Genomic DNA, 22,251 nt, shown 5'->3' with positions numbered 1-22,251 from the left:
GCGTGTGTGTGTGTTTATGCATACTTTAATAAGGTGAGAATAGGATTGGTGTGTGTGTGGCCCGCAGTGGTCCCGGCGCAGGCCGGAAGAGCGTGGGGCCTAAGATTGGAGCAGGAATGAAGGTGGCACCGGTAGGGTGTCGGAGAGTGAGCGGATTGGTTGCCACTGTGCAAAGTGTGGGCGGAGTTATAGGAGTGGGCAGGAAACTGGTGGTCAAACTTTTAGTCAGCTGCTTCTGGAGAGCCAGTTTGGTCTAAAAGAGAGAAAGAAAGTGATATTAAAAGAAACCCCCACTGAACCGGAACGGATATCAGCATAAGTAAGTGACAAGAAGCAATTGAAATATGCTGGAAAGCTTTTGTAAGCAGAAAAATGTAATGAGAAAACACTTATTAACATGGACATGACAATAAGCAGGCCTGGCCTGGGACAAACCAGTTAAAAAGGTCCGCCAGGGAAACACACGCACACACACACACACACACACAACCTGAAAAAGTGTAAACGGCTTTAAAGTGCATATCACGGGTAAATTCAGGAGCAAGAGCAATGTAATTCTCCTATTTTATATTAAACTTTGGTCAAATATCTGTAACATTCTGCATTCTCTGCAATTTTTTTTACCTTGCGCAATACCAGAAAAATTCAGTTGAAATCAAGCCATTTGAGGCGAATTGGTCCGCCTCTGAAAAAACTTGGCATTTGGATTTCCTGGCAAACATTGATTTTTGTGACGTCATCTGCGGGACGCCTCTTTCTGAATCCTACGTCAGCGCTGGTTTGTTTATGAGAAAACGACCTGGTGGTTTTCTGCAAACTTCTTCAACGTTATCGTGTAATTATTAAAATGGTTAACAGATGTATCGTAGGAGGGTGTAGCAACACCAATCTTGATGGGATTAGTACTCATCGTTTTCCAAAAGACCGGACAATGAGAGAGAAACGAGAGCGCTTGGTCTACACAGGCTGTGCACTGAAACCGTGCAAAGCTCGCGCAGCCTGCTGGCGCTTCCGCAGGTGATGTCACGAATCTGGCTCCAGACTCCCTTGGGATTTTTCCAGACGCGTTTTGTTATTTTATTTTTTTCTGCTGTAGACAGATGGCCTTGTGCAAAATTACCCTTCCGGATGAGTGTGTAAAGGGACATTCTTTCATATAAAAAACCCCGAAATTGGTCCAGAATATGCACTTTAACACATAAGCAATCTATATCTCACTCTAATACGATATTTATGATTGCTTTAAGAACTCTGCCATACAAGAACTGTCATACAGTGAGTTAAACAGTCTTTTTCTTTTCGTTTTTGTGGACCTGATTGATAGGACATCTTAGCAGACTGAACGTAACTAATAGTCAGACAGATTCTACATATATATAGAGGATATTACACAGTTGCACGAAGATATGAAGTTTATCTTCGAGTGGTGAATATATTATATTTTTCAACACGAGAAGATAAACTTCATATCTTCGCACCACTGTGCAATGTTGAAATATGAAATATCGGGAATTATTATATATACAGGACACTTTTTACATGGAACAAAAACGTGTTCTATTTCCTTCTAGCGGGTCTCATTCATTTCGTTTGATAGCATGCAATATTGTTAGCATATCGCTTATCCTACGTCACTCTACCCAATGGAGAACGAGCGTGCAATATTGTTACAATATTGCATGTTGTCAAGACAACATGACGTCACATGTCGGAGCTCATGCGAATAATCCAATGACAAAACTTTTCTGCTGCGCACAACCATTTCTTTGTTTGCCGGGAAAGAGAAAGACGAGGCTAATCCAGTACTACTGCTAGGATTAGCTATGCTATAAATAAGCACTAAATAAATAAACTGAAAACTGAAACTAAAGACACATTGAACACCTGAAAGGCTACCAAAACTTCATTAGATATTCTTCATGCATATTTACAAGAGAAAAACATACCAACAGACATAGAAAAACTGAAAAAGAGATACATTGGAGATGTAAAACTTCCACGCTAGTGAGCGATTGTGACAATTTGTAAACAAACATGGCCGCCAGGTTTGCTTCGTTAAAAACGGAAGATTTTGAGAGAATTTTGGTTGCCAGGTCGTTCCGTTGTGTGTAGTTGTGGATGTTGATTTTAAAAGTAACAAAGTAAATTACAGAGGGAAATGAATACTTAAGTATGAGTGAAAAATACTGTGGCGAGCGTGTGGCATGGAAGAAGAGTCTGGAGACAGAAATCTTAGTTTCTTGGGCCTGTGCTAATGATGAATGCTACAGTGGCTGGAAGGTGACTTCACTGCCGCGCTGTCAGCGCTAACTTGCGGGTAAGCTAGCGTTGGCCTTTGAGAATGCTGATATCAAAAGTGTGTGTATGTATATTAATAATAATAATAATAATAATAATATTGGCTGGCATTGAGTGGTATATCAGATATATTCCATTCAGCTAGCATGATACTGACTGAGTGGAAGACTCATTTAATATCATGCTATCTGAATGGAATCACTCAAAGCCCCGCGTGGGTTTCCTCCGGGTGCTCCGGTTTCCCCCACAGTCCAAAGACATGCAGGTTAGGTTAACTGGTGGCTCTAAATTGACCGTAGGTGTGAATGTGAGTGTGAATGGTTGTCTGTGTCTATGTGTCGGCCCTGTGATGACCTGGCGACTTGTCCAGGGTGTACCCCGCCTTTCACCCGTCGTCAGCTGGGATAGGCTCCAGCTTGCCTGCGACCCTGTAGAAGGATAAAGCGGCTAGAGATAATGAGATGAGAGATGAGATCACTCAAAGCCAGCCAATATTATTTAAATATGTCACAGTTGCCGTCCGGATGTAGTTCGTATGAAAAATACGAGTGGCGTATTTCCCAGTAAAACACTCCTGTCCGTATAAGGTAGATATTATTATATATAAATTATAAAATGTCTCTAATTATCCATGGAAGTTTCAGTGGGTGTGGCAGCTCTTAATGTCAAAATGCAGCAGCTCAAACTATAATTCAAAATAGTCAAAATATAAATATTAATTATCTGGTGAGCTGCAAATGACGCATAGGCCTACGTTTTTAATCATTTCAGTTAAACCATCCTGGATCTCTCACCCAGTCTGGGCCCGGGACAGTGTCACTGGTTGTGACTATTCTTCTTCTTCTTCTTCTTCTTTTGGCTGCTCCCGATTAGGGGTCGCCACAGCGGATCTTTCGTCTCCATTGCTCCCTGTCTTCAGCACCCTTCTCTACCACACCTGCCACTTTCATGTCCTCTCTCACCACATCCATGTATCTCCTCTTTAGCCTTCTTCGTTTTCGTTTGCCTGGAAGCTCCATCCTCATTTCCCACATTCAGTGTTCCTACCCTCAATTCTAAGCTCCTTCCCTTCCATCTTTCACGCTCTCTCCTAACATGCCTCCCCCCTCTCTTTCTCCTTCTCCATTTTGGCGCAACAGTAGCACACTTTCCACCGGCACCCTGTTGACCAACAGTACCAGAGGCAGTCGTTGTTAACCCGGGCCCCGACTGATCCGGTATGGTATTTCTCTTTGGTTGAGAGAAATACCATACCAACCAGTGTCACTGGTTGTGATTATTACATGTAATAAAAATGGTCAAATTATGTACGTCTAATGTACGAACAGTAAATAGCAATTTTGAACAAACCTGTTGTAAGTCATCCAGGTATCACACAAAAGTGTCTTGCCAGAAAACTACTTTTCTGTTGATCTTGATGTCGTGGATTGCATCTCGTTGCAGGATAAACCCACATTTAATTTATACCCGACTGCATAAATATAGATATGGATTATCCACATCAAAATGCAGACATTTAATACAGATTTAAATCCACTCACTCGAACCACTCCAGAAGGTCCGGACACATTTTATCCTGAGGTTATATAATTGTAAAACTCAGGTTCAACGAGGTTAAAATTTGATCAGCGTACAAACCAGATAAAACTATCAGGTGTAAAGGATATTCCTCAAAACGTTTGACAAGAAAGCTCAAAGCGACTCACCTGTGAAGAGAGAGAGGTGAGACTGTACTGGTTAAAGACTTTTTTCATGGCTGATATGGCTCCTCCTGCATAACCATTCCACCTGACACTCTGCTAAAAGACACATCAGAGTGAAAACCATAACGACGAGGCACATCTGGGTGTGTGTGTGTGTGACCTGAAATAAGGATGTGCGTATATATGTCTTACCGACACCGCTGAGGTGGTCTGAGTCTTGCTGTGAGGACTGAATTTGGGTTTAGGAGGCTTTCCTGCCAATCTGTCTTTATGTCTGCGACTGTTCATGTGCTGGAATAAAGACAAACACACACAACATGATACGAATACAAATGTGAATTTAGTACAAATCTGCTCATCACCTTGTTCATTGTTTGTGTAACAAATAATGAGATAATCCATATCAAGTTATTGAGGAAAAAAAATGACACTTGGAGAAATGGCTGCACAAAATGTGATTTGCGGTGGGAGCAGTGTCAAATCTTTAACTGTGATGCATCAAAAACATACAGTGGGGCAAAAAAGTATTTAGTCAGCCACCAATTGTGCAAGTTCTCCCACTTAAAAAGATGAAAGAGGCCTGTAATTTTCATCATAGGTACACTTCAACTATGAGAGACAGAATGGGGGAAAAGAATCCAGGAAATCACATTGTAGGATTTTTAATGAATTAATTGGTAAATTCCTCGGTAAAATAAGTATTTGGTCACCTACAAACAAGCAAGATTTCTGGCTCTCACAGACCTGTAACTTCTTCTTTAAGAGGCTCCTCTGTCCTCCACTCTTTACCTGTATTAATGGCACCTGTTTGAACTCGTTATCAGTATAAAAGACACCTGTCCACAACCTCAAACAGTCACACTCCAAACCCCACTATGGCCAAGACCAAAGAGCTGTCAAAGGACACCAGAAACAAAATTGTAGACCTGCACCAGGCTGGGAAGACTGAATCTGCAATAGGTAAGCAGCTTGGTGTGAAGAAATCAACTGTGGGAGCAATTATTAGAAAATGGAAGACATACAAGACCACTGATAATCTCCCTCAATCTGGGGCTCCACGCAAGATCTCACCCTGTGGGGTCAAAATGATCACAAGAATGGTGAGAAAAAAATCCCAAAACCACACGGGTGGACCTAGTGAATGACCTGCAGAGAGCTGGGACCAAAGTAACAAAGGCTACCATCAGTAACACACTACGCCACCAGGGACTCAAATCCTGCAGTGCCAGACGTGTCCCCCTGCTTAAGCCAGTACATGTCCAGGCCCGTCTGAAGTTTGCTAGAGAGCATTTGGATGATCCAGAAGAGGATTGGGAGAATGTCATATGGTCAGATGAAACCAAAATAGAACTTTTTGGTAAAAACTCAACTTGTCGTGTTTGGAGGAGAAAGAATGCTGAGTTGCATCCAAAGAACACCATACCCACTGTGAAGCATGGGGGTGGAAACATCATGCTTTGGGGCTGTTTTTCTGCAAAGGGACCAGGACGACTGATCCGTGTAAAGGAAAGGATGAATGGGGCCATGTATCGTGAGATTTTAAGTGAAAACCTCCTTCCATCAGCAAGGGCATTGAAGATGAAACGTGGCTGGGTCTTTCAGCATGACAATGATCCCAAACACACCGCCTGGGCAACGAAAGAGTGGCTTCGTAAGAAGCATTTCAAGGCCCTGGAGTGGCCTAGCCAGTCTCCAGATCTCAACCCCATAGAAAATCTTTGGAGGGAGTTGAAAGTCCGTGTTGCCCAGCGACAGCCCCAAAACATCACTGCTCTAGAGGAGATCTGCATGGAGGAATGGGCCAAAATACCAGCAACAGTGTGTGAAAACCTTGTGAAGACTTACAGAAAACGTTTGACCTCTGTCATTGCCAACAAAGGGTATATAACAAAGTATTGAGATGAACTTTTGTTATTGACCAAATACTTATTTTCCACCATAATTTGCAAATAAATTCTTTAAAAATCAGACAATGTGATTTTCTGGATTTTTTTTCTCATTCTGTCTCTCATAGTTGAAGTGTACCTATGATGAAAATTACAGGCCTCTCTCATCTTTTTAAGTGGGAGAACTTGCACAATTGGTGACTGACTAAATACTTTTTTGCCCCACTGCACATTCTTAGTACATTTTGAAGCATATCACAAATACAATATACTACCTTTATCCATATCATTCAGCTAATATATCAGTCGCTAGTTTTCTATTGGATGTTGATTTTATGATTATCAGGGCTGTCAATCGATTAAAATATTTAACCGTGATTAATCGCATCATTGTCCAGACTTAACTGACGATTAATCGCAAATTTCATATCTGTTCTAAATGTAACTTAAAGGGATACTTTTAAAGTTTTTGGGGAGTGGGAGTGGACAAATATGTTTGATTACTGTAAATGGATGTGGCCAATTCAGGAAGGATAAGGCTGGACACAGCAAACATTATTTTTGTGGGCATTTTATTCCCTCACTGCATTTAAAAAATAAAGCAGCGTTAAGTTTAAAATTTTGAGGGTTCTGTACAATTCAGTGTGAACAAAACAATATCATATTTTCCTCTAATTCTGTCTTTAACTTCCAGCCTCAAACTATGCAATAAACTAAACTAAACTAAACTAAACTAACTCTGTGATGTGGACTCTGGACAACAGTAGTGGCCATCTTTAAATAAAGAAAATAAAAATACAAAACCCAAAAACATTTGTTAAACCACACAGCTCATAAACATGTTTTCCAGTGAAATGCAATCACTCACTGGTAAATATACAGTGGGGCTTGAAAGTTTGTGAACCCTTTAGAATTTTCTATATTTCTGCATAAATATGACCTAAAACATCATCAGATTTTCACACAAGTCCTAAAAGTAGATAAAGAGAACCCAGTTAAACTAATGAGACAAAAATATTGTATTTGGTCGTTTATTTATTGAGGAAAATGATCCAATATTATACATCTGTGAGTGGCAAAAGTATGTGAACCTCTAGGATTAGCAGTTAATTTGAAGGTGAAATTAGAGTCAGGTGTTTTCAATCAATGGGATGACAATCAGGTGTGAGTGGGCACCCTGTTTTATTTAAAGAACAGGGATCTATCAAAGTCTGATCTTCACAACACATGTTTGTGGAAGTGTATCATGGCACGAACAAAGGAGATTTCTGAGGACCTCAGAAAAAGTGCTGTTGATGCTCATCAGGCTGGAAAAGGTTACAAAACCATCTCTAAAGAGTTTGGACTCCACCAATCCACAGTCAGACAGATTGTGTACAAATGGAGGAAATTTAAGACCATTGTTACCCTCCCCAGGAGTGGTCGACCAATAAAGTTCACTCCAAGAGCAAGGCGTGTAATAGTCGGCGAGGTCACAAAGGACCCCAGGGTAACTTCTAAGCAACTGAAGGCCTCTCTCACATTGGCTAATGTTAATGTTCATGAGTCCACCATCAGGAGAACACTGAACAACAATAGTGTGCATGGCAGGGTTGCAAGGAGAAAGACACTGCTCTCCAAAAAGAACATTGCTGCTCATCTGCAGTTTGCTAAAGATCACGTGGACAAGCCAGAAGGCTATTGGAAAAATGTTTTGTGGACGGATAAGACCAAAATAGAACTTTTTGGTTTAAATGAGAAGCGTTATGTTTGGAGAAAGGAAACCACTGCATTCCAGCATAAGAACCTTATCCCATCTGTGAAACATGGTGGTGGTAGTATCATGGTTTGGGCCTGTTTTGCTGCATCTGGGCCAGGACGGCTTGCCATCATTGATGGAACAATGAATTCTGAATTATACCAGCAAATTCTAAAGGAAAATGTCAGGACATCTGTCCATGAACTGAATCTCAAGAGAAGGTGGGTCATGCAGCAAGACAACGACCCTAAGGATACAAGTCGTTCTACCAAAGAATGGTTAAAGAAGAATAAAGTTAATGTTTTGGAATGGCCAAGTCAAAGTCCTGACCTTAATCCAATTGAAATGTTGTGGAAGGACCTGAAGCGACCAGTTCATGTGAGGAAACCCACCAACATCCCAGAGTTGAAGCTGTTCTGTACGGAGGAACGGGCTAAAATTCCTCCAAGCCGGTGTGCAGGACTGATCAACAGTTACCACAAACGTTTAGTTGCAGTTATTGCTGCACAAGGGGGGTCACACCAGATACTGAAAGCAAAGGTTCACATACTTTTGCCACTCACAGATATGTAATATTGGATCATTTTCCTCAATAAATAAATGACCAAGTATAATATTTTTGTCTCATTTGTTTAACTGGGTTCTCTTTATCTACTTTTAGGACTTATGTGAAAATCTGATGATGTTTTAGGTCATATTTATGCAGAAATATAGAAAATTCTAAAGGGTTCACAAACTTTCAAGCCCCACTGTACAGAACACTCATAAGCAAAAACTGCAATTATAAACACTTACATAACTTGCAAATTTCTCAGAAAAAAACAAAATCTTACACTCGCTTCAGTGTGCAACCTGTGCACTGACACACACACACACACACACACACACACACACACACACGGACCTTACTACATCTTCTCTTCTCCCCTCTGGACCATCAAAAGCATATAAAAAATACACATATTTTATGTCAACAGTCAGAATGCAGCAATATAAGTTGATTCTGTATATAAGTGCACTTTATCACGACTTATACCAACCAGCTACTTGCTACATCGCTCGCTTGCACTACGTCACTTCTTGATTAACCAAACCACAGGGGAGGGGGTACAGAATGAGCATGCGTTAATCACACATCAAAAAAATCAGTGCCGTTATTAGGATTTTGTAGGAATAGGAATTCACATTGATGCGTTATTATTGCATTAACTTCAACAGCCCTAGTAAAAATCATAACTACTGTACAGACATTATGACCTGAATCTAAGCAGCATGAGCATACAATATCCATCCATCCATTATCCGTAACCGCTTATCCTGTGCAGGGTCACGGGCAAGCTGGAGCCTATCGCAGCTGACTATGGATGAGAGGCGGGGCTGACACATAGAGAAAAACAACCATTTACACCTACGGTCAATTTTCAAAAGTCCTTCCCGCTCCATTCCGCTTTTTTTATTCTTTTTTTTTCGTTTCCGTTTCCGGTTGAGAGTACGTCGTGCGCGTTCTGGCTGCTGCTTCTCACCGGAGCTTTTTTTTAATTTTATTTTATATCTTTTTCTATTTTTTTTCTGTGTGTTTGTGTAGTTTGATGTTTGTTTGAGTGTTTTGTCCGCCGATTGTGGTGTAGCTCCGGACCTAGTTTTGGGCGTCGGTTCCCTCCAGGCCTTGGTTCGCCGTGGGCGATGCCTGCGCTCCCAGCTGTGGACTGCAGTGAGCTCGTTGCTCATTTTACATCGTGGTTGTCCAGCGCTCTGCGCTTTAATGCTTGGCGTGATGTTCCGAGCGATGTTGCTCGGTGGTGTCGCGGCGGCTGTGCAGGCGGTTTGGGACACACCGCCTTTCCTTGTCTATAATTGTAAAGCGTCCTTGGGTTTTTTGAAAGGCGCTATATAAATTTAACTTATTATTATTATTATTCATGGTGGGATTTTCAGCGCCGATCTCTGTTTCCGTAACCCTCGGCCTCTCGCCTATGTTACATAGCTAGGGTTACAGTGGGGGGCTAATCCTCTGGTAATCGCGAGAATTTGACTCCCTACTCGCATCTGTATTGCAGCATGCCTTGCCAGAAGGCACCATTTTTATGATAAGTAGAACTCACGATCTCCCGATTGAGAGGCAGACACGCTAACCACTAAGCCACTCGCCGGTACAATGGTCAATTTAGAGCCACCAGTTAACCTAACCTGCATGTCTTTGGACTGTGGGGGAAACCGGAGCACCTGGAGAAAACCCACGCGGACACGGGGAGAACATGCAAACTCCGCACAGAAAGGCCCTCGTCAGCCGCTGGGCTCAAACCCAGGACCTTCTTGCTGTGAGGCGACAGCGCTAACCACTACACCACCGTGCCACCAGCATACAATATATTAAACTAATTCGAAATAAGATAATTCACAGTGTCCTGTGGCTTTATGCATGTCACATACTTGCAGTTTGTGATCTGTTTAAATCAAAGAAGCTTCATAAAATTCTTTTTAGTTTAGGAATGTGGTACACACACACACACACACACACACACACACACACACACACACACACACACACACAAAACCAACAACAACTAACAAACAACAAAACACCATCACCCCAACATGCAGCTCGAAAAAGAAGGTTAAATCTAAAATCCTAAAAGTTTCTTTTTCCCTCTGAGAATGTAAAAGTCTGGGTTTGGATTTTATAACACGTACTGTCACAGGTTGTGGCCTAAAGCTCACTCTATCTGACTGTGAATTGACCTGGATTGTCTATAAACAGCACTGCTTGCAGGTGGATGATCACGGGTTGCGTTCGCCTTTAGTCTTTCTTCTTCAGTGCAAACAAACATCATATTTTAAGTACATAAATCTTGCTTGACATCTATCTGGTAAACTTTATGTTTAGTTATATAAAGTGACGCTGCCTTTCAGAGAAGTGTGCGTTACCTGGGTGAGCTGGGTCTCTGAGTTGACGTGGATCTCACACACTTCACAATGGTAGCTCTTGCTGCTCACACCCAGGCTGCCCTTGTTGGCCAGTCGCTTGCTTTTACACGCAGCGCGGGAGGACAGTGCCTTCCCTCGTCGCCGTGGCAACACACTCTGTCCCTCCAGCATCAGTTTGTGCTTGATGCCTGCGAGAGATCGGGTTGAAGAATCATGAATCATGAAACACAAAACTACCACCATGGGTTAAATCATCATAAAAAAGCTGCAGTAAGGTTCAGGAAAAACAAGCAAGTGTCGTAGACATGTGACATCTTTATTATAAAAGTTCTCCAAGCTGCATTCTTTTAGGTAGACCTACCATATAGGTTACTTCGTCGTATAATTTCTGACTATAGCCATGAAGTAGAGCCCTGCACTCCCGCGGGACCCCCGCGGGACTCGGGGCAAAGCAGTGTGGCGCGGGACAAATTTTGAAAGCTCATTGCGGGCGCGGGCAGGACCGGAAGTGCACATATGCAGGCACGGGCGGGAGCGGGAGTGCACATATGCAGGCGCGGGTGGGAGCGGTGATAAGCTGCAGTCCTGCTAACTAAAAACGTGTTTTAAACAGGTTACACAGTGACGGTAGGCTTGACTCAATGCTATCCCAGAAATCCTTCCTGTAATATGCAAATTTGGCTGTCCAATCAGAGGCGGCCAAATTTGCATATTACAGGAAGGATTTCTGGGATAGCATTGAGTCAAGCCTACCGTCACTGTGTAACCTGTCTCTCTGATTAGAGTTGTAGACTATCTCAAGCAGTAAATCACTTCACTCATGGTACAAAGCAAGCCCATTCACTTTTTTATGCTGATCAGAGAATTACAATGGTTTCTCATGTGACAAAAATGTGCGATTCGCGATTAAATATTTTAATCGCTTGACAGCACTAATTATTATTATTAGAGACACTACATGCTGAATTCAGAAACAAGGTAAATAATAACAAATGTGAACGTGAGCTGTAGATATTTATGCTCAAATCCACTCAAAGTAGGGGGCGGGGCACCATCACGCTGTGTCAAGACAAGAACTTTCCTGAGAAATAACGCGAACGTCTGCATCATGCGGGATTTGCGGGCGGGAGCGGGACAAAATATGGCAGGCGTGGGCAGGAGCGGGACTGAAAATCATAATTCTTTGTGGGCGCGGGCGGGAGCGGGACTGAAAAATCATAATTCTTTGCGGGCGCGGGCGGGAGTGGGACTGCACAATGCGGGCGCGGGCGGGAGCGGGACTGAAAAATCCGACCCGCGCAGACCTCTACCATGAAGTAGTTCTGTGTATCTGATAAAGCAGCGTTGCTGGATTTTTAAACACTTATTGGCCGCTTTGTTTTAGACACACCTCCGTGAATGACCTTGCAGGTACGCATAGGACAACTGATGATAGTATTCTTCGTTTGCAATAGACGTCACTTCCGGTAGTGATCCGCCTCATTATGTGTTCAGATTTCCAGCTGATGGACAGGCATCGTATTTGTTTACAGTCGCTTTGCAGTAGTTTCTCGTGTTTCCCTCCAAACATGCCAGACTGTTGCTCTGTATTTGGATGTTCAAACCAATCAAATTGAGAAAAAGACAAAATGTATTATAGGATACCAAAAGAAGTTGTCCACAAGGGTGAAAGAACGAAAAATTTCAAAAAGACGCCGTGAAAAATGGCTCGCAAACCTTTCACTGTGTTCCGAAGGAATCGAGAGTCCACATTAGAGGTCTGCGTGGGACAGAATTTTCAGTCCCGCTCCCGCATTGTGCAGTCCCGCTCCCGCCCGCTCCCGCAAAGAATTATGATTTTCAGTCCCGCTCCCGCCCGCAAATCCCGCATGATGCAGACGTTCGCGTTATTTCTCACGAAAGTTCTTGTCATTGGCTTGGGGAATTAAACATGCTGAGCTTAGCTGAGCTCTCCACTGACCGATCCTTCATTTATTGTAAGTTTATTGTTTAGACTCTGACATTCTGCTGACACATTCCAAGTTGAGCGCTGCATGCGCTCATGATTGACAGCTCTCTCTTTGATTGACAGCTCTCGCTTTGACTGACAGCTCTCGCTTTGCGCACTCGCACTCCCGCTTCCGAGTCTGTGGCGTTATGATTCCAACCGCGATTTCATTCTCTTCTCATATGAAGTGCTGCGCAACCACAACCAGCTCCTCAGATTATACACTGTCTATTTATAGCTTTAAATTGAACAATCTGTGCGATACACAGTCCTTTTTAATACTAGTTAATACTTTTTAAAATACTTTTTAATACTTAGGACTAATACTCTTGACTTTTTAACGGTAAATGTACCTCTTTAAAGCAGCACTTACTTCTGAAGCACTGTGAGCTTCACTAGAGGAGCTCTGCTCTTCTGCCATGATCGGAGATCTCAAACACGGAAGAGCAGAAAGGAATCGGAAACGTACGCGAGATTAGACCACATCCGCAAATTTAGGCATCTTAAAATGTTTTTATTAATGCCAAATAAAATATCCAGCACAAATGATATACGATAGACATAAATTAATAATTTATAAATTTTATTTTAAACACGTTTTTAGTTAGCGGGACTGCAGCTTATCACCTCTCCCGTCCGCGCCCGCATTGTGCACTCCCCCTCCCGCCCGCAATGAGCTTTCAAAATTTGTCCCGCGCCGCAGTGCTTTGCGTCGGGTCCCGCGGGACTCCCGCGGGAGTGCAGAGTTCTAGTCCACATGCTCCTGTTTGCAGCGATCATTTTGTTCAAGGTACGTACATCAACTTTATACATCTCAAATCAAAACATCACGTTAAATGAGTTTTCTTACGTTTTGGATGTCGTAAAACAAACCGTCGATGAAATGATGAAATTAGTTTGCAGGTCGGCCTCGTCTGAAACTCGATTGTTTATGTATTTTTTCAGGTTGTCTAATGATGTCAATTCATAAGACCGTGCTACGTTTGAAATAAAATGTAAGTTATCATTGCAAAAATGCCTACAGCGACTCCGACTTGAATCACATACTACACTTCAGCTTACATTACTTACCCTCGCAAAAACAAGACGATTATTGGTCTTTAGAAGTCTTATTCTAACGTCACGTCATGAACCTAGCCACAAACAAAATAAGTTACAGGCTTCAAGACTTGTGAAAGCTTTCATTTGATTCTTTGTGTAAAACGATGTTTGGACTCCCAGATAATTTGGAAAGTTGTTGAAATCGCTTGAAAACTTCGTCTCTTTTTAAGCCATAGGAGTCCAATCCATCGCATACATATATATTTTTTGATATTTCGATTTTGCTTTTGGTTCTAGTCTGTTAACGTAGTCAGATGTAGAATGTTTTCCACAACATGACGACAGACGCGTACACTGCAAAAAACGATATCTTGGCAAGTGAAAATATCTTGAAAATAGTTGAAATGATCTATTAGAAGAATACAAGACACCAATTTTGAGATTATTAAGCCTAGTTCTAGATTGCAACCAACTTATTCTCAGATGTCTTATCAAGTAAAAAATATCTGTCCATGCAGCAAGATAATTTCACTAGTAATTTTCTCCTCAAATTCAGTTTTCAATTTTTTCGCAGTGTGCTTGGATGCCATCTTTGATTGTTGTCCGTCACTTGGAAACCGGAAGTGAACCAGAAGGCAAAAGTCACGTAGTTGCAAACAAAGAACTGAAATGGTTGGATGATTTAAACGTCTGTTGAAAAACACAGTGTCTGCAGCTTTGACCAAAATACACTGTGTTGTACTGTATCTTGGAATACGTGTTTCCTTTTAGCCCATTTTGTTCTAAACAAACCTTAAAGGTCCCATGGCATGAAATTTTCACTTTCTGAGGTTTTTTAATGTTAAAATGAGTTCCTCTGACCTTCTTAAGTCACCCCAGTGGCTAGAAATGTCATAATGTGTAAACCAAACTATGCCCACCCTTTGTCAACATTTGAGAATGGCGCGTCAAAATGGCACGTTGATAGGCTCTTCCCTTTACTACGTCAGCAAGGGAGATGATCCCCACGCCCCCCCTCTGGATTCCCACCCACTGTATGGCTTGCCCGCCCAGCTCAAAAGTTGCCACCATAGATACGTCACTTCAATTTTGTAGTGAGGAGACCATAGAGGACACAACAACATGGCACCACCTAAGCGAGCGAAACATGGAAATTGCGCTGTACATGGATGTGACAACACAGAAAGGAGTCTGTTTTTACTGCCGACGGGAGAGCCCCTGAAGATGCAGTGGCTTAATTTTATTTACTCCAATAATACGCCGTCGAGTCTACCTAAGACGGTGTATGTTTGTCGGAAGCATTTTCCTGATGAATGTTTCCACAACTTGGGACAGTACATAACCAACCCAATAATTCCCGTTTCCAGACATAACATTTCAAACTCACCATTCTGATACATCCTGCTGAAGTCGGTGATTTACAGTTTGTTCAACTGCTTGCGCTTCTGCTTTGGGGTCGGACTCCGGGTCAAAAGCAAAAGCTTGGACTGTTGCTTGACCTGCCATTGCTACTGTTCACACACAGGTAGCATGCCCGCAGCTTGGTCAAGCCCCTCCCCCTCCCCCCATGGCCCGCCCCCACCTTCTACCCTTCCCCGCCTCCATGCTTCTCATTAGCAAAACGACGCACTGGGAAAAGGGCTGAAATGGGGCTTTCTCCCAGGAGGCTATATCTACGTGCCGAGGGTTCATTTCGAGAAAGGCTGCGGATATAACATCCGGAAACCTCCACGAGCCCATTTAAACCATCAACAAACCACCATGCCATGGGTCCTTTAATAACCTGCTATCTGACTTCAGAGCAGAGCAACAAAACACCTTTCTCTGATGCATCATAGCCTCCTTTGTCTGTGGTGCCAAACAGGTAAAGTCCTGAATAAATATGTATGCAAAACATAAACGGGGCTTAAATTAAGAAAATGAAACAGCGTGTTGTTTATGAGGGCGACGTTACTATACAAGAACTGTGTCCAACACAGAGCACACGCAGGCACGGTTTATCTGATTTTATTAAAAATGTATAAAGAGCTTAGTTTTATGGAGTAAAGATTAATTTACAGTCCTGATTTCAGTTTTGAAGCATTCCTGACCTTGGTAATGAGCAATTAATCAAGAAAAAAAAAAAACTCAGACTAAATGCTAATGCTAATAACTAAGAGCTACAGTGGTGCTTGAAAGTTTGTGAACCCTTTAGAATTTTCTATATTTCTGCATAAATATGACCTAAAACATCATCAGATTTTCACACAAGTCCTAAAAGTAGATAAAGAGAACCCAGTTAAACAAATAAGACAAAAATATTATACTTGGTCATTTATTTATTGAGGAAAATGATCCAATATTACATATCTGTGAGTGGCAAAAGTATGTGAACCTCTAGGATGAGCAGTTAATTTGAAGGTGAAATTAGAGTCAGGTGTTTTCAATCAATGGGATGACAATCAGGTGTGAGTGGGCACCCTGTTTTATTTAAAGAACAGGGATCTATCAAAGTCTGATTTTCACAACACATGTTTGTGGAAGTGTATCATGGCACGAACAAAGGAGATTTCTGAGGACCTCAGAAAAAGTGTTGTTGATGCTCATCAGGCTGGAAAAGGTTACAAAACCATCTCTAAAGAGTTTGGACTCCACCAATCCACAGTCAGACAGATTGTGTACAAATGGAGGAAATTCAAGACCATTGTTACCCTCCCCAGGAGTGGTCTACCAACAAAGATCACTCCAAGAGCAAGGCGTGTAATAGTCGGCGAGGTCACAAAGGAACCAGGGCAACTTCTAAGCAACTGAAGGCCTCTCTCACATTGGCTAATGTTAATGTTCATGAGTCCACCATCAGGAGAACACTGAACAACAATGGTGTGCATGGCAGGGTTGCAAGGAGAAAGACACTGCTCTCCAAAAGGAACATTGCTGCTTGTCTGCAGTTTGCTAAAGATCATCTGGACAAGCCAGAAAGCTATTGGAAAAATGTTTTGTGGACGGATAAGACCAAAATAGAACTTTTTGGTTTAAATGAGAAGCGTTATGTTTGGAGAAAGGAAACCACTGCATTCCAGCATAAGAACCTTATCCCATCTGTGAAACATGGTGGTGGTAGTATCATGGTTTGGGCCTGTTTTGCTGCATCTGGGCCAGGATGGCTTGCCATCATTGATGGACCAATGAATTCTGAATTATACCAGCGAATTCTAAAGGAAAATGTCAGGACATCTGTTCATGGACTGAATCTCAAGAGAAGGTGGGTCATGCAACAAGACAACGACCCTAAGGACGTTGTACCAAAGTCGTTCTACCAAAGAATGGTTAAAGAAGAATAAAGTGAATGTTTTGGAATGGCCAAGTCAAAGTCCTGCCCTTAATCCAATGGAAATGTTGTGGAAGGACCTGAAGCGAGCAGTTCATGTGAGGAAACCCACCAACATCCCAGAGTTGAAGCTGTTCTGTACGGATGAATGGGCTAAAATTCCTCCAAGCCGGTGTGCAGGACTGATCAACAGTTACCGCAAACGTTTAGTTGCAGTTATTGCTGCACAAGGGGGGTCACACCAGATACTGAAAGCAAAGGTTCACATACTTTTGCCACTCACAGATATGTAATATTGGATCATTTTCCTCAATAAATAAATGACCAAGTATAATATTTTTGTCTCATTTGTTTAACTGGGTTCTCTTTATCTACTTTTAGGGCTTGTGTGAAAATCTGATGATGTTTTAGGTCATTGTTGCGGCGACCTGCCACAAGGAGTGCCTGAACGCAGGCTCACATGATTGACAGCTGCCTCCGCCGCTTCCTGCTACGCTGAATCGCTGCGCTACCAGCACACGCACGCTGCGCTGAACAAGGCAGCCAATCACAACGCTAGTTAGCAGGGCAGCGGTCGTTCTAGAACGCTAGGCAGAATTAACATTCAGTTTGTAACGAAGCAGCAGCGCAGCAGCTGCAAAGAGAATTCGCTACTAACACACTTTACAGCACATCAGGGAAAAAGGACAAAAAAGGCTACCGGTAAACCCACTGAACTTCTTTATATGCAAACGCTGCGCTCGCAGTAATCCATGGGCATGAGAAATGTTTGTTCCTCACCTGTGATTGGTTAAATGATTTAAACTTTCTTTATCAGTGGCGTGTAGTAAAATATCTTCAGTTAAACTGCCTGTGAAAGGGCTAATGGTTAAAACGGTTCTTAGTTTAAAACTGGTTTTCTGTTCATTTATATTTGTTCAGCAACATGTTACCTGAATGATTAAAAATGGTTAAAATATACTTAATTTACCTTATACATAAATATTTATATATTGTTGCCTAATTACCTTGGGCTTTTATTCATACATGCTTTGTTGTAGAAAAACAGGCATTTATTCATACATTTATTTTATGTTTGTATGTTTAAAGGTTTTTCACCTTCTAACTTCGGCTTCAAGCTCCAAGCTTCTAGCTTCTACTTCTGATTCTACCTCTGATTCTACTTCTGACTCTAACGTCAGTTCCACTGAAAACCAATAAAATACAAGACGAGTGGAATCCTGTGTCCGAGTCCTTCCCTTTCAAGTGTGGGAAACCCTGATGCTCACATACACTTGACAGTGAAAAACCGATGCACCAGTGGAAACTGACGACTGCCAGACGACTGCCAGTGAATCACCGCTGCACCAGTGCATCAAACCGAAACCAGTGACCAAGAAGCAAGACTCCACTCGTGCCACAACCCAACAGAGAGGGAAGACACTTCACCTGGGGGCCTGGAGGATAAAGCTAGAAGTCATCTGGAAAAAGAAACGAAATGGCGAAGTCATTAGAAGAACTGAAAACAGAGCGAACCACAGCCAAAAGACTTTTCTCCCATCTTGCTAACTGCATTGCAAGAACACACTCAGAGATGACTGTGGAGGAGCTAAAGCAAAACTTAAACAAGCTTACAGCAGAAAGCTCGAGACTCATGGAGGCGAACGAAGAGATTGAGGCCGCTTACATGGCAGAAGCAGCCGCAGCCGCTGTAGAGGACCTGGGCGCCGAGAAGAAAGCCGACCTGGAGAAGATAGAGGCATACTGTAAGCAGAGGACTAAAGAAGCAAAGCTCCTAATTCAACAAACACTCTGGGAATCGTATGGGGAGAAAGAGCTGCCCCTTGCTCTATACATCGCTGAAGCTGACTGCAAGAATGTCTCCTCTGCCCAGCTCGACGTGACTCTGGAGGCATATGAGTTCATGCTGAAGCACTTTGAGACGTTGGTGCTGAAGGCCAAAGAAGCGCACCGTGACTGGAACCGCTGGGCTCCCGCTGCAGAGCAAAGAGACTTTGATCACCGCATGACAGAGCTCGAAGTGCAACTTCCCCAGCTGGTGTCGCGCAAGGCCGCCTTCATCAAAGCTGCAAAAATCAAGACAGACTCTGAAGAGCCCACTGTCCACCGTACAGCTCCAGTGCCAGCAATAAAGCTGAAAGCCACAGCCCTTCCAAAGTTTGCTGGCAACCAGCGAAGTTACTACAGGTGGAAGAAGGAGTGGGAAGCTCTACAGAAGCAGGGTGAACCGACAGGGTCTAGAGAGGTCAAGAAATTCCAGCTGCTCGACAGCATCCATGAAAAGGTGGCCGAAAACCTACACCTGTCGACCTACAGCTCCTCAAACGAAATCTTCAGAGTCCTGGATAACCGGTTTGGGAACCAAGCCAACATTGCTCTCGAGATCATTGAAGATCTACAAGCAACTCCTGCAGTCAAAGCTGGCCAGCCAAGAAGAGTCATCGAGCTCATCCAAACAGTGGAAAAAGCTCTCTACGACTTAAATGAACTGGACAATGCCAAGGCCATAAAGAACCCCATTGTGACCAAATCCATTGAGGGCAAGCTTCCAGAAACTTTAAAGAAAGACTGGCTCACCTATGCTGCTGACGTGAGTAACGCTGTGGACCATCACAACCGCTTTGACAAGCTGCTGGCTTACCTAAAGTCACAGGAAGCCATATATGAGCAACTTGACCAACTGAAAGATGGCGTTGAACCTGCCAAGGACAAGACCAAGTTCCTGAAGCAAGCCAGAACAAAAGCAACCAACAGTCCGGCAGTGTCATCCAACAGTGACGCAGCAGGCTGCATCGTCTGTGGTGACCCAAAGCACAGAAGAAAACTGTACTTCTGCAGAAAGTTTAGAACCAACCTAAAGCCATCGGAGAAGAGGGATGCAGCACAACAACTCGGTGCCTGCAAAAGATGCCTCGAAGTCCACACTGGTGAAAGCTGCAAGAAAACCACTTACCTGTGCGGGAATCCAGAATGCAAAGATCAACACCACTTCCTCCTCTGTCCAGTTACCAGACCCCAGTCCCAAAGAACACCCAAGTTCTGTCCAGTGAGGGCTGAGGGCAGAAGACTCACTGAAACCCAGGAGCAGTTCCTCTCCAAACTCACACCAGAGCTGGCACAACAGTGTCGAGATGCCTTCTGCAACATAGTGTCCAGGGCATTCAACTCCAGTGCTGCTGAGAGAGGTCTTCTAGATGAACACTGCCTCACCGAGTACCCAGTCATCCTAATGCTCCTCAATGTCACTGCTAATGATGGACAGAGTGTCGGGACCCTCATCGACCTGGCATCAGACACAAACTACATAACGCACAAAGCTGCAAGCAAGTTGAACCTGAGAAGTGAAGACGTTACACTGGTGGTTCATGGCGTTGGAGGGATGAAGGTGTCTGTTGCAACCAAGCGCTATTTGCTGAAGATACGAGTCAGCACCCCAAGAGGGACACTCAAAGCACACCAACTCATCTGCTATGGACTTGACAAAATAGCAGAAGTCCACAGACATGTCCCGGCGAAAAAACTGCAGAAAATCTTCTCAGACGTCTCCCTGGAAGATCTGGCAAGACCAAAGGAGATCCAACTCCTCATCAGCCACAAAGAAGGGCAGCTGGTACCCCAGAAGGTTCGTTCCGTCGGTGACTTGGTGCTCTGGGATGGCCCGCTTGGCAAAACCATTGGAGGCACACACCCGGACCTCTTTGAAGAAGTCACCTTAACGGCCCACACCTCCAAGACTCACTTCGCAAGATCCATGCGCACTGCAGCTGTCATTGGAGACAAACCTGCTGGTTGCACAGCCCAAGTTGCCATGCGAGAGACCGCCAGCCTGCCTTCATTCAACCACTTCAAAGAAGAGAGACGTGTCCTCGAAGAGGATGCCTACGTCGATGACATATTGACTTCCCACAACAACCTCGACCACCTGAAATGCCTCACATCCAACATTGAGCAGATCCTTCAAGCAGGAGGGTTCTTCATGAAGCCCTGGATCTACTCGGATCAAAGTGGGAGGAGCAAGTCGAGAGGTGAGAAGATCGAGTCAAACACCATGATCCTACCAAACCAACTCACCGAAGAGGATAACAAAGCCCTGGGCCTCGGCTACACCGTCGACGATGACAAGTTACATGTCATGGTTGCAGTGAACTTCTCCAAGAAGAGGAAGAAAATGCGCCTCGGCCAGGACTTGTTGAAAGAACAAGTGAGAGAACAAACCCCCCTTGACCATAAAGGTGACCCTGTGAAAGCAGAAATGTGCGGAGCAGTCTTTGCAGCACGGCTGAAGAATCACTTCCAAAAGCACTGCCGAATCGAGGTCAAGAGGTGGTATCATCTAGTCGACAGCCAGACCATCTTGGGTGCCATACAGCGTGAAAGTTATGGATACCAAACCTTCTATGCAAACAGAGTTGGTGAGATCCAGAGCAGCACTGACATCCGAGATTGGTGGTGGATTCCAGGTGCCGAGAACATTGCAGATATTATCACCCGAGGGGCCAGTCCTGATGACCTAATTGAGAAATCCAAGTGGCAGTCAGGTCCGCAGTTCCTTCAGCTTCCTGAGAGTGAGTGGCCAAAAAAGTCAGCGAAAGATGTTGCTGCACAGGCAAGAGACAACATCACAAAAATGGAGAAGAAAACATTCACTGCTGTACTCACCCGAAGTCAGCTGAAGACACACAGCCCAATTGCAGTCCAGGACGAAGCACAATCCAAGTCCAGAAACCCGCCACCAACAGGAGCAGCAGTCCAAAATCTATTGGACGAAAGGTGCTTCAGCAGTCTAAGACGGCTGGTCGGGACGGTTGCATGGATTTGGAGGGCGGCTAAGAAGTTCTTGCATGCCAAGAGGGGAGATGAAGCAAAGTGGGAGGTAATACCTTCATCTGGCGTCATCACTGTCAGCGAAAGGAAAAACGTGTTCCTGAAACTATGTCTGGCAGCGCAAGAAGGTGTGAATTTCCCAAATACAACTACTGACAGGCTTGTTGTATACAAAGATCAAGTAACTGGAATCCTGATGTGTGGAGGGTGGATACAGGCCTTCAAAGAGGACCGCATCAACTACGTAACCCCAAATGCACTGTTGCTTGGCCGAGCCACACAAACTGGAGACTTCAAAACAGTAGACTACACCACCTACCCCTTCAAGAGACTGCGAGAAATGCAAACACAAGTTAGCCGCTTCTGGAGGTCCTGGAGCCAACTTGCAGGTCCGAACCTGTTCATCCGCAGCAAGTGGCACACTGCAAAAAGGAATGTTGCCGTTGGAGACATAGTGTGGCTCTGCGACCAAAACGCACTGAGGGGGCAATTCAAGCTTGCAAGAGTGGTCAGCGTGAATGCAGACTCCAAAGGCATTGTCC

The 22,251-nt window shown here is 43.7% G+C and overlaps 1 protein-coding gene across 2 annotated transcripts in view; it reads right to left on the bottom strand.

Moving 5' to 3' along the window:
* The window catches only part of znf385c (zinc finger protein 385C), a 295,378-nt gene that overhangs the window by 6,734 nt on the left and 266,393 nt on the right, over window positions 1-22,251 (bottom strand). For both annotated transcript variants that reach the window (XM_060901987.1, XM_060901988.1), the window contains exons 7-10: window positions 10,551-10,738; window positions 4,194-4,292; window positions 4,005-4,097; window positions 25-253 (exon numbers count right to left, since the gene is read on the bottom strand). In XM_060901987.1, the coding sequence (XP_060757970.1) occupies window positions 26-253; window positions 4,005-4,097; window positions 4,194-4,292; window positions 10,551-10,738 (608 nt within the window). In that variant the 3' untranslated portion in view covers window position 25. The remainder of the gene's footprint in view (window positions 1-24; window positions 254-4,004; window positions 4,098-4,193; window positions 4,293-10,550; window positions 10,739-22,251) is intronic.

Source organism: Neoarius graeffei, chromosome 20 (genome assembly GCF_027579695.1).
Source record: "Neoarius graeffei isolate fNeoGra1 chromosome 20, fNeoGra1.pri, whole genome shotgun sequence".
In the NCBI taxonomy this organism is placed as follows: domain Eukaryota; kingdom Metazoa; phylum Chordata; class Actinopteri; order Siluriformes; family Ariidae; genus Neoarius; species Neoarius graeffei.
Note: the sequence above shows the minus strand (reverse complement) of the source record. Positions and strands in the feature narration are given on the sequence as shown.